At 47.7% G+C, this 18,077-nt stretch overlaps 1 protein-coding gene across 1 annotated transcript in view; it reads right to left on the bottom strand.

The window, feature by feature from the left end:
• Window positions 1–18,077, bottom strand: part of ADAM12 (ADAM metallopeptidase domain 12) — a 2,563,649-nt gene that overhangs the window by 112,562 nt on the left and 2,433,010 nt on the right. The window contains exon 22 of the mRNA XM_085606237.1: window positions 15,392–15,522. Coding sequence (XP_085462363.1) covers window positions 15,392–15,522 — 131 coding nt within the window. The remainder of the gene's footprint in view (window positions 1–15,391; window positions 15,523–18,077) is intronic.

Here is an 18,077-nt window from a genome sequence, read left to right as displayed (position 1 = left end):
CACTCGCTTTATGGATTGCCATGCGCATAACTTGATATACACGGGCACTTTAAGTTTCAGCACAGCTCCCGCTTTCATGTTTCAAACACGGGCAGGCGCTGTGCATTATATGTTTTAGTGTGACTCTCTGTGGGCGAGCGCTGTGCTTTATGTTTCAGCGCAACTCTGTGTGCGGGTGCATGACTTACTTTATGTACAACCTGTTGTGCAGCTAATTCTTTAACATCACATAACTTCACAATAACCCTTTAAATCCATGTTGCAGCAAAATGTGTCCTTTACATTCTTCACTGTAATAAACTCTTATAGGGCTGAGCTTTGTTCTCTAGAGTTTATCTAAGAATGTAGGGTTAAAGTCTCGGCTCCCTATGGGTATTTTGTGTTAGCTTTTGCAAGTGAGTTTACATCCCTATGCAATGATCATTACCTGTTCAACTCTGTTAGGTTCTCTGTTCAAGAGGGCGAGGAGCTGTTATTGTTGCCCACCACATAGGACAATGTTATACAAGGGAATATTTATGACATTTTAATGATGCGATTTATGCTTTCATGTCTACTTTTCCTGTACCTGGATATTGATATTTTTTGTATTTGCTTTAGTTTTTTGGATTGCATCACTCTTTTCCTTTATATTTCTGGTTAGTGTTCTAGTCTATTTTTACTTTAAACAAAGAGAATTTAAAAAAAAAAAAAAAGTGCATTGAATCTTCTGGACTCTTTTGTGTTTTTAGCGGAAGGTTTTAAGGCCCCGTTACGGCCGAAGAGCTGGGTTGCTGTCTGTCATTAAGGTACCCTGGTGCTAGTCTGTACCGTAGTTGGCCGCGAGCCAGACAAGCCTGTATTCTTTGTCTGGATGGGAACTGGAGACTCGTCACTTGATGGGGCCACCAGCACAGTGGAGAACCAGTCTAACCTCACTATGGCCCCTGTTGCCTTTGATAATGCTCAGATGAACATATGCCTCGCCTCATGTGTGTCGGAGAGGTAGCAAATCAAAACAGATGTGGACGTATACTATGATTCGAATCATAAAGACATCGAAGTAACATGCTAGTGGCCTTGACAGATTCTAACTATCCTTGGTTTTTAGTTGGGCAATGGCCGTTTGATCAGAGTACAGTGGTCTAGTAGCGCTGCTGATGATTTTCATGGTTTCCATATTATAGTTTTTTATGTTTCTATAAGGCACTCATTCTGTCAGTTGTATAGCCTTGCGATGGCATTGCTTTTGGTAAATACATGCCCAGGTTTTGAAAATTCCATCACAGACGTTAATCCGTTGAGAAATGTAGTATTTGTTATCGTGGGAATATTTGTTGTTGCTAATTAAATGTTCAACAGGCTGATAGGATGTTGCTGCAGGTCTGACAGTCTTTTTGTGCCAACTATGTTATTTGACTCCTGCATTGACCAATGATTTTGAATGTGTGTGCAGTAATTAAAAAAATATCCTGCTGTACTTGAGCCCTAATCCATGTTCTGGATTATCTGTACTGTGGTGTTTGAGTGGTTTGAATTCTGGTTAAATTTGGACGGTTGTGTAAGTGGTATGTGGGGATTGTATGGGTAAATTCTGTTGTCAGTATACAGATTACCACCTAAATAGTATATTGATGCGTATTGTGTAATGTGTATCATGCTCCATTTAATCTGTTGTGCTGGAAATTTATGTAGGTTATTGTGAGTGCTGTTGCAAACAGTTTGACACCCATCTGTGTGACATGTCTGCATGCGTTGTTTGCATCTACTAAGTTCTGCTTAATGTCATAAGGGGCTTTGCTTTTTAGGTTGAGCCTGGCCAGCACATGCGCTTCTCTGCGAGGCATGCTGGACCCACTCTCCGCCCATATTTTTAATAGGCTTGTGTCATTGTCCACTGTAAACTGTGGCTGTTCATTAGTCAATAGGCTTAGTAATACCTACTAAGTAACGCCTTGTCTCATTTTGTAACCTCCCATGTTGACACCCCCTGTTATATGTGTTGTTACTCAGTAGGCTTTAATTACAGCCTCCGAGCACTATTTTTTCTGAAATAGCTTTATCCTGCCTTCTGCTGCAGGCAGGACATGCTCTCTCCTTTTTTTTTGTTTCAATTTCTCTATTGAACTTTGGTTTAAACCATGGGGGGATAGGGGAGCAACACACATTAGTATAACTCGACAGATGCATAACTCAGTCACATTCGCATAATTAATTGGATAGCCATTTAAGGGAGGGAAAAAAGCGGGGAAGACTATGCGCGCTTCAACAAATATCATCATTTGACATATCCATTATGCTTGACATTACTATCGGGTGCTGATTGTGTTGCGATTGCGTGTTCCATGTGTTGTGTGGTCCGAGGGGGTAGGTGGGTAAACTTTATTATCTTTTGCCCAACTTTACTAATTTGTCGCTCCCCAGCAATTACTGCGCGCTTTGATAATCAGTTAAGCCATGTGCCCCATCTCAGTACTACTTATACTATGCCCTTAGGGGGGTGTGCGTGTAATGGCCAGGCACTGTGCTCTATGGTGGCCTATGTATTGAGTTATGCATGTGTCTCCTAGTTGACATTAGCTGATGTATCAGTATCCCTTGTGGGGGATGCCTGGGGTACTGTCGTTGCCTGCCAAGCAGTACAGAAGTCCAGGAGAATTGTGTCCCATGCTTCCACCATCGGGTGGTTATGAAACCCCATGGTGTCCTCTCAGCGGAGAGCCACACTCTCCGCCTGCGCCCAGGAAGTGAGTGAGTGGAACCAGGATATCTTGGGAGGATGTTTTGGATTTTTCCAGCGTTTGGTGATCATGCGTTTAGCCGTGACTAACCCTAAGTCTATAAACCTAGATGTTGTTTTATGTTTTTTTAGATCTGCGGTAGAGGCCTAGAAGGCACACCTCCCATGAAGTGTTCAGTGCTCGCTCAGTGCAGTTCGACAGATAGCTAACTACTATTTCCCAGTAGGTGGTGAGGCCACTGCAGTTCCACAGAATGTGTAATAGCTCTGCATATGCTTTGTAATACTTGGCTAGTAAGCCTTCTGGGCCGGGTGCTTTACCTGTCGCTAGTGTCCGTGTTGCTGCCTGGACCTCTGAGTGCGTGATTGGTTCCTCTAGCTCTGCTCGTTGTGAAGGAGATAATGCTGGTACTGATGGAGAAAGAAGGAAGTTGTTTATCGCAATGTATAGTGTGTGACAAACTCCCGATGAATGTCTTGTTAAGTGGTCAAATGGTCCACTGTCCTGGAGTGTAGCACATGGACTCGGTGGCGCGTCTGGTCTTGCTGAATAAACCATGCCAGCAGGCGGTCTGCCTTGTCTGCCGTGGCATGGGTGTGGGCACAGTATAATTCAGGCATCTCAACTGTTCCAATACCGCCGCATGTTCGCGATGTGCGTCAGTGTGCTTGTTCACATTCTCTGGGTCCTGAGCTGCGTTTCATTCCAGTTGTAGTAATGAGTTTTCAAGACGGGTCACTTCTTGGTCTAATTGTTTGCGGATGTACCACCCCATGCCCAGACACTGCCCTCTTATCACCACCTTGAGTGCTTCCCATTCTATTCTAGCCAGCATTGGTTTCAAGGTAAGTGGCGATAGCTGTGCCCAATGCCGCATGGAATGGCAGGTCCTCAAGCGCTGCTGGTTGCAGGCGCCAAAGGTGTGTAGTTTGTCCTGTCATTTTCCAACTCAACTGCTGCAGATGGGGATTGTGGTCTGAATGTGTCCTCCCCAAGTACTCTACGTGGTGACACTTTGGGATCATGTCCGCAGACCCCACAAAGCTGTCCAACTGAACATGTAGAAGGAGTAAATCCATACTTGTGGGTGCTTTGTCCTCCAAATGTCAGCCAAACACCAGTGGTGTAGCCATTCCCTCAATGCCCTCCCATTGGTTATGGCTAATGTTTGTGGGAGTGGTGGGAACGACCTATCCAGCGCGGTGTTGAGCACCGCGTTGAAGTCTCCTACTATTAGCCATAGGATCCCACCCCAGGGGGATAGCACCCTGGAAAGAGTGTGACAGTAAGGTGATTGGTCCATGTTAGGGGCGTAAATGTTTCCTAGTAACAGTTGCTTCCCATCAAGGCAGCCCCTCACAAATACATAGCAGCCTTGTGGGTTGATTACCGTCTTGTCTGCAATGAAGGGAACCCCTGGTCTTATCCAAATAGGCGCACCCCTAGCGTATGAGGAGTAGCCTCTGGTGAACAGCTGTCGCCGCCATTGGCACTGGAGTCAATGGACCTCTGGCTGTGCAAGATGTGTCTCCTGCAGGAGCGCTATGTGTGTTGCTCGACACTTGAGGTAGGACTATGTTTCATATCAACGCGCCGGTGTGTGCATTCCGCGCATGTTCCAAGTGACTATGTTAGTGGCGGGCATAGTTCGCATAAGTGGGAGCCATGGGGTGAGTAAGCTGGTGATTCAATGTACTTTCTTGTGTTGCAGGTGGGGGCCACTCCCATGTGATTTGCCTCTGCATGATCGCACTGAGTAACCTGTCATAAAACAGAAGACAGTTAAGAAACAGGAAAGGGAGAGAGAGGAAGATCTAAATGGGTGGAGAACAGGACAACGTGTTTTCACCCAACCTTTGAGCTATGCCAAGTGGCTCTTAACGACTAACTACGTCAGCGCTTCTGAGTGCGTTAGCCGCGGGAGGGTGGGTGTAGAGATTAGTATGTGCAAAGGCCCTAACTAATATGCTCCTGTAGTGAGCGCACAATGGCTTGTTTCATGTGACGAGGGACCAGTAGAAGTTAGCTTACGAGGCAGGGTGGGTGTTTTGTAAAGGTTTGTGATCCAGAGGTGAAGCCCTCCCTCCCCCCATTATTACAGTGACTGTAAGGCATGTGCGCAGTGACGCATTGAGACATATGTGGCATCAGCTTTAACAGTTTAAATTATCTCACCTGCTGTCTGCGGCGTTATGTCTATAATCAGCCTCATATCGCCTTCAGTTGGCCATGTCGCAGAGTTTTCATCGCTGAGGGACTGGTCTTATGCGTCAGATAGCTCTTATTCATGGTTTCCGTACTGAATCTTTGCAGCTGTTTGCAAGGCCCCATCGTCTCTCCTGTAGAGCCTGTTCTAGGTTGGGAACCGCTTGCAGGAAGGAGACTGGTTTTTATTACGTTTGCGCTTTCCCCTGCGGGGCCCTGGGGGACCAGTATTCGCCTGTGTGCGTGCTATTGAGCATGGCATTGTTATAGCGTGCCCTGCCACCTCAAGCCAGGTCCAGGTCTCTTCCGGCGAATTGAAGAAATGAGTAGATCCACCTGATATTACCCTAAGGCGGGCAGGGAACAGGAGGGAGTATTGCATGCAGAGTTCCTGTAGTTGTTTCATGACTGCCAGGAATGTTCCTCTTCTATTTTGTATCCCCAGGGTATAATCTGGGAAAAAGAGCACTTCAGTATTGTCCGTTTTTATCTTCCCCAATTTTCGAGTCACGCGAAGTGCAGCTTGACGGTCCCTGAAGGTGAGGCGACGGAAGAGGAAGGGCCAGGGGCGGGCTCCCAGAAGAGGTCGGCCCGCTGGCAATCGGTGGGCTCTCTCTACCACAAAGTGAGGGGAAAACGCTTCAGTTGGTAAGAGAGGTTTCAGCCATTGCTCAGTGTAGGACACGTCATCAGACCCTTCTGAACTCTCAGGCAGTCCCACAACGCAGATGTTGTTGCGGCGGGACCTCCCATTCGCATCCTCAATTCTGCACTCGATTGCTACCATGCATTCTGCCAACACTTGTATGTCTTTTACTGCAGCTTTAGTGGCAGGGCAAATTTCAGCTAGCTCCTGTTCTGTTTCCTCCACCATATCCACCGATCTCCGGTGATCTGCGTGCAGTACTGCAATGTCTGATGTAATCTTGTCTTTGCGCCCCTCGAGAGAGAGGTGCGCGTCCGAGTTAATGAGGTTCACAGTTTCTCAACCGCCTGGAGGACGGAGTCCTGTTTCAATTCCAGTGTAAGGGCCACCGCCAGCGTCCCGTGATTTTGTTTCGGGGGATAAATGCTACTAGCAGGCTGCAGGGGTGCAGGCCCTGTCCCAGCGCATTGTTTCCCCATTTCCGATGGGTTGCAGGAGAAAGGCAGTATTACTTTAGACTGTTTCACCAAGTGCTGTTGGAGGGAGGAGGAAGGAGGGATTCGGTGGAATCTCCTGCTGAGGTCGGTTTGGGTATGAGGGTATGCCAGCTAATTCAGTCAATGTCAGGCGGGCTTTTTGCCCTGCATGCGGCGTTCATAGGATGTTTAGTTACGTGCTGAAAGGGAGTGGATCCATGCCCACTCACATACAATATCCGCATGGACGTTTATACTTGGGGACACGCTGAGTTCAGGTGCTACTGTTTTACGTTATGGCAATCAGATCATGAGAGTCTCAGATCAAATCTGTGTGGTGCTCTTTTTTCCCCTTCTCCGGACGGGTGTTATCTTGGCATAGGGAGGACTACTGTCTGACGGTATATTGCCAGGCGGATTAGCGCGAACCTGTATATCTTGCTAGAAGCCCAGCATTGGTTTCCTTCTGCACCATGTCAATCAATTAATCAGGGGTTTATATTATTTAGCGCGCTACTCACCCGTGAGGGTCTCGAGGCGCTGGGGGGGAGCTCGGCTCCGGATCAGTCGAAGAGCCAGGTCTTGAGGTCCTTCCTGAACGTGTGCAGGGTCGGGGAGCATCTGATGTTCACAGGGAGCTTGTTCCAGGTCTTAGCTGCGATGTAGGAGAAAGCTCTCCCGCCGGTTCTGTTTCTGCGGATGCGGGGGACCTCTGCCAGGGCGAGGTTGGCAGAGCGGTACGTGGATATGGTGGAGGAAACCGAACAGGAGCTAGCTGAAATTTGCCCTGCCACTAAAGCTGCAGTAAAAGACATACAAGTGTTGGCAGAATGCATGGTAGCAATGGAGTGCAGAATTGAGGATGCGAATGGGAGGTCCCGCCGCAACAACATCTGCGTTGTGGGACTTCCTGAGAGTTCAGAAGGGTCTGATGACGTGTCCTACACTGAGCAATGGCTGAAACCTCTCTTACCAACTGAAGCGTTTTCCCCTCACTTTGTGGTAGAGAGAGGCCACCGATTGCCAGCGGGCCGACCTCTTCTGGGAGCCCGCCCCTGGCCCTTCCTCTTCCGTCGCCTCACCTTCAGGGACCGTCAAGCTGCACTTCGCGTGACTCGAAAATTGGGGAAGATAAAAACGGACAATACTAAAGTGCTCTTTTTCCCAGAATATACCCTGGGGATACAAAATAGAAGAGGAACATTCCTGGCAGTCATGAAACAACTACAGGAACTCTGCATGCAATACTCCCTCCTGTTCCCTGCCCGCCATGGGTACATGGAAGGATACTCTCTCGTTGAGCTATTTGGGTCCGATGTTGTTGAAGGATTTGTAGGCGTGGGTGAGGAGTTTGAAGGTGTGACCTCTTCTGGACGGGGAGCCAGTGGAGGCCTCGTAGGTGTTGGGTCATGTGTTCGTGACGCGGTGTCCCGAGGACGAGTCTGGCTGCGGCGTTCTGGATGGTTGAGAGTTTGTGTAGAAGAGTCCTGTTGATTACGGCGTAGAGGGCGTTGCCGTAGTCCAGTCTGCTGGTTATGAGTGCGTGGGTGACGGTCCTTCTGCAGTCGGGGGGAACCATTTGAATGTCTTACGGAGGATGCGAAGGCAGTTGAAACTAGTGGAAGCGATGGCGTTGATCTGGCGGTTCATGAAGAGGGAGGAGTCAAGGATGATGCAGAGGTTCTGTGCGTGGTCTGTAGGGGTGGGTGGGTTCCCGAGGGTGGAGGGCCACCAGGTGTTGTCCTAGGCGGAGGTGCAGGGTCCGAGGATGAGGACCTCGGTCTTCTCTGTTGAGCTTCAGGCAGTTGTCTTTCATCCAGGCTGCCACGTTCTTCATTCCTTCCTGGAGTCTGGTGTCTTCGGGACTCTTTGTGAGTTAGAGGATGAGGTGGGAGTCGTCGGTGTAGGATACTATGCTGAGCCCATGCTGTCTGACGATGGCGGCGATGGGGGCCATGTAGATGTTGAAGAGCGTGGGGCTAAGTGATGATCCCTGGGGTACTCCGCAGTTGATCTCCGTGGGTTTGGAGAGGAAGGGAGGGAGTCGAACCCTCTGGGTTCTGCCGGAGAGGAAGGATTGGATTCAGTCGAGGGCGGCTCCTTGTATCCCCTCTTCGTGGAGTCTGGCTGTGAGCGTGCGATGTGAAACGGTGTCGAAGGCTGCGGAGAGGTCTTGGAGGATGAGGCCCGCAGTGTGTCCCTGGTCAAGTAGCATGCGATGTCAGTGGCGGCAAGGAGGGCGGTCTCGGTGCTGTGGTTGCTGCGGAAACCAGACTGGGAGGCGTCTAGGATGGAGTTCTCTTCGATGAAGGTGGTCAGCTGGGTGTTTTCGAGTCTCTCGGTGACTTTGGCCTGCGAAGGGGAGGAGAGAGATGGGCCGGTAGTTTTTCAGGTCCGTTGGGTTGGCTGTTAGTTTCCTGAGGGGGGTTTCACCTCCACCCGTTTCCAGTCGTCTGGGCAGATGCCGGATCTGAGGGAGGCGTTGATGGTCCATCCTAGTTCGGGTGCGATGGCGGCAGCGGCCCTGTGGAATATGTGCAGTGGGCAGGAGTCTGTTGGGGGCTCCTGAGTGTGTTTTCTTCATGGTCGCGGTGATGATTTTGACGGTAGCGGGATCCCAGGTCGTGATGGTCGGCTTATCAACGGGGGTGGTTGGGTGGATGATGTCAGGCGCTGGTTCGCTGAAGTTGTCGTAAAGGACCTTGATCTTCAGAGGGAAGTAGGAGCTGAGCTTGTCGCAGAGTTCCTGGGAAGGTGTGACGTCTGTGGCTTCGCAGGTGGGTTTTGCGAACTGCTGTATGATGTTGAACAGTTCCTTGGCGTTGGTCTGGACCTTGTCTCTTATGAAGGTCCGTTTGGTGTCTCTTATGCGCTGGTGGTATTCCTTCAGGGCGCTCCTGTGGTTGTTCTGTGCATCCATGGTTTTCTGGTTTCGCCAGGTTTTTTCTAGGCATCTGCAGGAGCATCTGGCTTCTTGAATTTCTGTGGTGAACCAGGTGGCCTTCAGAGGGCGTTGTTTGGTGGGGTGCGAGGGGTGTCCTCTGGTGTAATAGCGCCAGGGATCACCGCAGTTCCACCCGCGACCTGAGGCTGAGCGAGGACGTTAGTGCAGTCTTTTGCATGTACGGGGTCAATAGCTTGTCCTGGGCCCCACAAGACCCACGGGTCTCAGCTGTGTGCTGCCACCCCCTCTCCTCACCTGTTCAGGTCACTGTTGGCTCGGTGGCAGCGACAATGCCGATGCTCCAAAGAAGCATGCAGCAGCGCCCAGGATTTCGCAAGTCGGGCTGCAATGGGCACCACGTTATGTGGCGGTTCGCCGCGTCCTCGGGTAAGAAGGCCCAGCCTCCAGGCCCCCACGTCTTCATCGTTATGCGGGGGGATTGTTGTTGGTGCCTCATGCGTATCTCAGGAGGCGCAAGCCTAGGCCCGACAAGACCTCCGGGCCCCGGCAGCGGGCTTGGACGTCCGCCCTCTTCTGGAGTGGCAGGGTAGTGCCTCGACCCCGGCCCGCAGCCTGTCACACAGTGACCCACAATCTCACAGCGGGCCCACATGAATGGCTGGGCACCTCTTCAGATCTGTCTGGGACTGCACCCCAGTTTCTTGCACACTTGTTACCACCAGCGGGTTCTCCGTCGGCCATCGGCCCGTCCCCTGCACCCCCGCAGCCTTAGTCGATGGTTACAGAGATTCGCCCGGTTAGAGTACTGCCAGGTCCCCCAGAGGTGGGAGGCGCTCCCCGCTGTTAGTCACCATCCGTTCCAGCAGCTCATCCGCCGATCCACCATGCAGGCCCAGGCATGTCAGCCCATCTCAATCGACACACCGTGTCATAGTGCGTAGCGCGTGCCACATTGTGCAGATGGCGTCTCAGGCTTATAGATTTAAACTGATAATTGGACCAAGCTGCGGAGCCTCCCTAGAGTGCATCCGCCATCTTAGCTGGCTAGCCACGGCCCCAGGACACGCTCTCTCCTAACGCTTTTTAAAAATATTTATAGCATGGGCGCCGAACGCATTTCCAATGCAATACATCTCGCATTTGCAAGAGTTTAAGCTATTGGCATTGTAAATGACAATACCTTTTGTTTATCTGTTTTAAAAACAACACATAAATAAAAGTCACTGTCATTTACACCGCCAATAGCTCAAACTCTCATAAATGCGAGACCTATTGCATTGCAAATGCTTGTTGTATTAGTCGTCGCCCACCTCTAGACTACAGTGGACCTCCTGCACTCGCTGGGGTTCACTATCAATGTGCTAAAGTCCCACCTGAGTCCCTTTCAGATGCTCTCTATCATCTGAGCTGTTCTGGACGGTGCAGTTTCGAATTTATCCTCCAGAACGGGGAGTCTAAGATATTCAGGCTATGATACCAATGGTTCAGCCTCTATCCTGGGTTTTGGTGAGACTGCCTCTACAGCTGCTGTTCGTCATTACCTCCTGCATCCTGCTTGTGACACATACCCGCTGGCATATGTGGGCTCTGCAGTGGGACATGACGTTCCTTTGGGCGCAGCATCATGGGAATCTCTCCGACATGGTATTGATCTTGGAGGGTATTGCAAAAGATCTACAGTGGTGATTAACGAACTGCGATTGGGTCAGCGGCTGATGTCTCTCCCTGCCCAAACCAGAGCTGACAGTAGTGACAGATGCGTCACTCCTGATTTGGGGTGGCCATCTGGGAGAGGTGGTGATCAGAGGTCTCTGGTATCTGGTGGAATCCAGGCTCCACATCAATTTTTTTGAGCTCTGAGTGATCCGGCTGGCATTGAAAGCCTTTTTATCTTCAATCAAGGGGAGGTTGGTGCAGGTGTTCATGAACAACATCACCGCCATGCGGTACTGCAGCAAGCAGGGTGGGGTGGGGTCATGGACCCGTTGTTAAGAGGCCCTGCACCTCTGCACATGGCTGGAACAGAAGGGCATATTCCTGGTGTTTGAACGCCAGTGTGGACTAACTCAGCTAAAGATGCCTAGCATATCATGAATGGCATCTACATCCAGACGTACTGCAAGGTCTCTTTCAGCAGTGGGAAGAGCCTTGGTTAGATCTGTTCACTGCTGCAGAGAACGTAAAATGTCAGAGGTTTTGCGCGCTGGAGTTTCCAAGGCGGCTCTCCCTCTGAGACGCTTTTTGTTCTGATTGGAGCTCAGACCACCTGTACAACTTTCTGCCCATACCACTCCTGCCCAGAGTTCTCAAGAAGACCAGGAACAACCGGGCCCAACTTATCCTTGTGGCTTCATACTGGGCTCAGAGAGTTTGGTATCCTGAACTATTGCACATTCGGGAGGACCCTCTGTCGCAGCAGCAGGAGACTGTTCTCCAGCTGAACCTGTTGATGCTACTTCTTAATTCTTGGAGGTTGAGTAGCAACAGTTCACTGCTTCCGGCCTGCCAATCACAGTCTTCAACGTCATCTTGGCAGCCAGACGCCCCTCCACCAAGTCGGTGTACTTGCCGTTAGGGCAAGTTTGGAGCTTGGTGTGCAGAAAAACAGTTGGACACCCTTTTCTGCCCCCCTTTCCCAAGTTCTTCAGTTTATTCTTTCTCTTGCCCAGCAGGTCTCTGCTTTGGGCACCTTAGAGGGCTATCTTTCTGCCATCTCACTCTTTCTGTGGTTGCCAGATCAGCCATTCCTATTCAAATCTCCTATTGTAAATAGGTGTATGAAAGGTCTCCAACACATATTCCTACCTTCACCCTTTATCGTGCCTCAGATGGACCTAAATTTAGTGCTCACTTTTCTCATGTGCGCTCCCTTGGAGCTGTTACACACACCTGTCTTTTCGAGCCCTTTACAGTCAAAACGGCCTTTCTGGTGGCTATAATATCTACCCGGAGGGTTAGTGAACTCTGGGCTTAGTCATCTAAGCCTCTGTACCTCAACATCTTCCCAAACAAGCGGGTCCTTCACAACAGAGCTTTATTCCTTGCGAAGGTGGTCACTCCCTTTCATGTAGGCCAATTTATCACCCTGCCTACCTGTTTTTCATTCCTCAAAGGAAGAGGAGCGAAGCCACCATCTGAACCCAAAAAGAGCGTTGTCATTCTACCTTGACTGAAAAGAGTTCTGGGTGGACGACCAACCCTTCGTGGGATATGTCGGAGCCAGGAAAGTGGAGAAACAGACCATCTCCGGATAGATTGTGCTCAATATTAAAATCTGCTATGCATTGGCCAAGAAGCAACCCTCTGAGGGTGTGTGTGTTCATTCCACCAGAGCAAAGGCTGCAAGCCCTGTGTTAGCATGTGGAGTACCGCTCCTGGACATCTGTCAGGGAGCAACATAGGTCTTCCTGCACACACTCGTCAGGATCCGTGGGGTAGCTATTTGACGGCACGTTTGACCGGCATCAGATGCTAGGGTATTCATTATGGCTTTACATTTCACTTTCCCTGCATGAGAGCCATCGGAGAAGATTCCACGTTATTCTCCCTTGCAAAGACCTTGGTCCCCAGTTACACTTTGGAGATATTTCCTGTGCAGCATTTTCTCAATGATTGAGTGCTGAAGTAATTTTCATTTGGATTAGCTGTGATTATATGTCATTTTCTCTGGACACATCCTCCTCGTTTTCTTTATATCCACACTGTGGCCCCATCTTTAGACCCTTGGATCCTCTGCTTTATATGTATTTTAATCTCTGGTGCAATTCTATTGAACCTACATTTTGTATCCATCCAAAGCCCTTTGCAGTGTACTGTTCCTGAGACAGTCCTTAGAGCCCTGCTCATACCCATTTTATGTATATTTTGAATTTTGATGGTCATTACATGGCCACAAACTAAAATGATGAAGTCTGCGCCCTGATGAAGGAAGTCTGAAGCAGTGGCATTTCTGAAACACGCGTCGGCGTATTTCACCTTTGTTGTCCTGATTGTTTTTTGTATTATGTTTATTGTTGGCTATGTAGTTTCTTAGCTCCTTATTGATGTATCAATGTTTTTTAGTGTTGGTCTATTTGTTAGTTAGTTGGTCATTTGTATAGCCTTGTCAATTTTGTCTTTTTTTTCAGGGTTCTTCTGTCTCGCTATTATCTGTTTTTTGTATATATGGATGTCATTTATTATGTGTGTACATTTATGTATCAAAAATATTTATGCATATTATATGTTTTTGGATTTATTTAAAAAAAGTATATAAAAAATCAATGAACATTGAAAATATGATGAATAAATAACTGTGACAGCTTTTCTGTGGGTGACATTTTTATATTTGGAGTTATTGCCCGTCTAAATTACCTATATTGGGGGTATTCGCTTATGTTTCTCATTACTTCCTGCACACACTCACCCTGCACTACTGCCTGGACAGCCAGGTACGTTGGGATGGGCACTATGCCCGTTCATTCCTGCAGGACTTTGTGGTGTGAAATTGTTTCGCAGACCCACCACCGGTGAGGGATTGCTTGGGTATCTATTCTAAGGTAAGGAATCTGCGGCTAGAAGTCTCGATCAGATGAGCAAGTTACTTACTCCTAATCTGGTAGAGACTCCATCTAGCCACAGAATCCTTCCTTACCCACCCATCCTCCCCACTCTGCGAACGTATTTCTAGGGACAGGGCTGTTTCCTGTTTCACACATCAGTGCTCAGTGTTCTTTATGGCTCTTCGCTCCTGGTGTGGAAAGACACAAAAAGAAACTGAATTCAGTGGGCTGTAGTGGCGTCTCTATAGGCACCACGCACGTCACTTCCACGCGGGTGATGAAAAGTGGAGCCAAACTACACCACCTACTGGTGTGCAGGGGTACTGCCCACAAAATGTTTCCGGATCCAGTCTGACGCCTGGAGATTTTATGTAATTTTTGCAAGCAGGAACAATTTCCCAAAGGCATCAAGGTGCTTAGCCGATCGTCCAGAGTCGTGTCCATAGACCCACCATATTAAGTAGTAGGCGATAGCACTGTCTGGAATCCCTCTGCACAAGCTAATTATACATTTTAAACCTTAGTTCCCAAAAACTACTGAACAGATTTACACCAAATCACAAAAGACACGTTTTCTGGCTGTTCAAGGTGTAAATGGGTTTGTAAGTGGTTTTGTGAAAGAGTTAATGTATGGGTGAGTGAGTAGCTTTGTTAGTAGCTGTGTGGGTGACTGTGTGAGTGGTTTTATGAATGAGCAAGTGGGTGTATATCCGTAGTTGTATGGGTCTGTGAATGGGTATGTGAGTAGTTGTGTGTGAGTGGCTATATGAGAGAGTGTATGGGGATGTGAGTGGATGTGTGAGTTATTCTGTGGATGATATTATCAGTGATGTCATGAGTGATGTAATATGTGAAATCATAAGAAGTGCATTGCGGGGCATAACTTATAGTTTGCTCAGGTAACTATAACTACTGAATTTTTGTGATTTTGTACGAGTGAAATCTGAGCCTAACTAGAACATCCCTGCAACCTTTGGTTTTTGCAATGTAAACCTATATATAAAAACCTGGTATTTGTAAAGTGCTAACTAATCACCCCAAGGGGTCTCAATGTGCTATTGCCCAGAGTAACATGATGCTGAGCTTATCTGCCACCGGTGCTGGGGATCCTACACAAAAAAACATACACAAAGTGATTTTGCACCTAACACTGATTTTTCCAACTAAACTAGGTTTTGCCGAAATTTAATTTTAGCTGTAAAACTTTTCTATTCTCATGCTGATGTTACACCAAAGGAACTCTTGCACCTCAGTATTTTCTCAATCATATGTGATGTCACACTGCTGTACAATCTCTCTACATAATATGACACGTTACCACAAATGTATTACATGATTTTATTATGGCTATCAGACCTAATCCAAAAACAGCTTATCAGATGAAGCCCCAAGACGCATGTAACACCTCAAAGAGCCTGTTCTCTTCTAGCCTACCCTTAACTACCTTCAAGTTCTTCAAATGCTGAGCCCTGATAGCAAATATAGAAACCATAGGTGGTGATATATGCCATGGTCTCAGACTGGGCTCCATTAACACTGTTTTTCATTCCTCAAGATTGTGGATCTGCCTTTTTGTATTCCCTAAGATTGCAGTGCTGGTGCCTTCAGGAAAACAATTAGGGCAATGATATAGAAGACACAGAAAGAAGCAGGCTGCTCAGAGGCAGAGCACAAGTAGTTTATCCAGATTTATGCATGTCAGTGTTTGCATGCCTTAGCATTATAGTCAGACACACTTGCTTTGTCAGTGCTTATTAAATAGTATGTCAGGATCTGCAAACAATTGAAATAGCATGGTAACGGTACTAGAAACAGTCTCAACACATCATTTCTCACCTATCATGGCTTTATTACCACTGACAATTTAAACATAAGATGAGTTTGAACCATTATCCTACCTTACTGGACATAAGCGTGACACCAACATCTGATGCTCAAAATGTGTACTGGAAGGACCATGGAAATGTATGGTTTTATTCACAGGATCTGCTGGCAAGGGCTTCTTTGGAGGGCTTGGTTTGAAAGGATCCTACAGTGAAAAATGTTAATTTTTTAAATCCTTAAAAACTAAATGAATACTGTGCTCCACAAGTTGATATCACAGATTCCCAACATACATTCTCTTCTTCCTCACCAATATATACTTGTCCTGCCTAGTAGTTGCAGGACTACCATAGTGGTCAGACTTTCCAGCACTGCAGGGGAGGGGCAATGGCAGGGCACCATAAAGACAGTAGTGAGACTCACCTGTCAGATTTCTCTTTGAAATGACTCGAGCACACAGGATAACATGGACCCTGTGGGAGGGGGTAGTGTTAACTGTGGCTAGAGGAATTTTCAGGCAAAGACAGTGTGCAGGGGCTGGACCACGGCATCCTGTGCCCCATTATCTTAACTTCCAGTGCTTGGGAGGTCATGTTATATTGATTTGTATAGCGCCGTAATCACCAAGAGGGTATCCAGGTGCTGAGGTGTGGTCAGCATCTACGGAGAGTGCTGCTAAAGGCCAATGCCTCTACGAAACTAAGGATTCTTATATGAACATCAGAAAAGGCAGTCACCAGTTTAAGGTTGCCAGTCAGGGAACAAACTACCAGAAATAAGAGGGCAATAGTCAGCAGCCATCAGTATAAGAGAGGTTTCTCTTTGGATGTAGCATTCAGCCATCAAGATTGAGGAGTCCTATTTCCATAAGTGCCTTCCACAAGTAATATCTGCTTTCAGGAGAATGAAGGAGACGTCCTTTAAGTGAGTAGAAAGCAATGGCCACCTATCTCAGAATTTCACAGATACTCTCAAGTTCAACTATTTGTAAATTTTAATACACACAATGTACTTCTAAAATCATGTGACAAAAACAGTTTTTAGACATTGTGACTGTAAGAGTTCAAAGCACACCCAATAAAGTGAGCACGGAGACTCACAAAATTCAAGGAAGATATGTGGACATGATCCCTAATCAAGTCAAGTCAAGTCAAAGATATGTTTATTTAGATCATAATCTTTAAACAATACAAAACAATTAGTGTAATTTAAAATTAATTCACATCAATCGCACCGGCAATTTTACCGATTAAATATTCAGACCAAATTAAAACCAGATTAAAATCCTCTTGACCTATATGCATATCAGATAATAAATAAATCTCACTTCATTGTTGGTGGGTCTACTCCCTACGAAATTATAAAACCGGTTCTAGACAAGATATAAAAATATTTTGTTATAAAATTCTAAAATATCAGTTCTAATTTATTATAAAACTCTGTACTGCCTTTATGAACTTCCCCAAGGCGATTGCAATTTCTATGTTGGGCATTTCTGTGATAACATCGATCGCTTGTGCCCGGTGTCTTATGCCATATTTTACGAATATTGGACGTAGCCAGAGTTTGCGTTTCTCTAGGATTGTTAGACAGTCCAGCAGAATATGCACTGAGTCTGCTTTTGTTCCCAGGTTACATTTACAGCACCCTTTGGGATCGAGCATTTTATTTTTGCTTCCTTTGTTTATTAACCATGGGTTAATCCCAATGCGGAACCTTAAGATCTCCTGTCTATACCATGGATTTGGTAAGATATCCAGGTAAGGGAACCAATTTTCCTTTGCCCAGGAGTTCATCATAAACTTTACTGATTTTTTTTTCTTGCTAAGGTATTCCTTGTCTGCTCTTTTTGATGCTTCTTGACCATTATACTTTAACTCTTTATTTGTGCCTTCTGTCTTAAGTAACGCACGGCATAAGACCACTTTTGTCCACCGGGTCTACATGACGGGGCCAAGGCTTCTGCGTATGGGCTATGCTGATGATGGGCTGTGTAAGCGTGGGTGTGGTGCTTTGGCGACCTTTCTGCATATTTTGTGGGAATGTCCGAAGGTGGAGCGATTTTGGCGTGGTGTGCACGAGGTCCTGCGAGTGGTTACGCGTGTCGCGCTGCTGCCTGAAGCGAGGAGGTGCCTGTTGAATGTGTGGGAACCAACTGACTACTCGGCTCCGCAGCTGTGGTGGGTGACTCTGGGATATATGGTAGCTAAGCGTGATATTGCTCAACTGTGGGGATCCCAGAAGCCCCCGGCGGTGTCGGCCTGGAAAGAACACATGGACTGGTGCATGTTTCGAGAAAAGGTGGTGTATGTGGCGAGGAGTAAGCCTGGGACATGGGTGAAAGTATGGGGCCCCTGGAACGCCTATCGTGGGGGTATCTGCGCGCCACCACTGCTGCCTGCTGCTTCACCAGCCCCGTCCCCTTAGCTGACTCCTTCCCCCAGCCCCGGGCACAGGGTTCCCCCAGTCCTTGCTCTGTTCCCATTCCCCTCTTTAGACTCCTGTGGCTACTTGGGGTCCCCCATTCGGGGAGCACGTGCTGCTACTGTCGATTGCGGGTTGCCTTGTGGGTGTGGTTTTTTCTTGTTGTTTGTATAAAATGAAACCGTATTGTGGGGTCTGACTGATATGGCCCACGGCATTGATACCTCCTGAATATGCTCCTCTGCAACACCAAGTGTTTTATGAACGTATGTCATATGCTCCTGTCATCTTAGCGGCCGGCCGGAAGGTTGTAGGCCCATACCTGTATATTCTTGA

Source organism: Triturus cristatus, chromosome 1_2 (genome assembly GCF_964204655.1).
Source record: "Triturus cristatus chromosome 1_2, aTriCri1.1, whole genome shotgun sequence".
Taxonomy (NCBI): Eukaryota; Metazoa; Chordata; class Amphibia; order Caudata; family Salamandridae; genus Triturus; species Triturus cristatus.
This window is presented reverse-complemented; position numbering and strand designations above follow the sequence as displayed.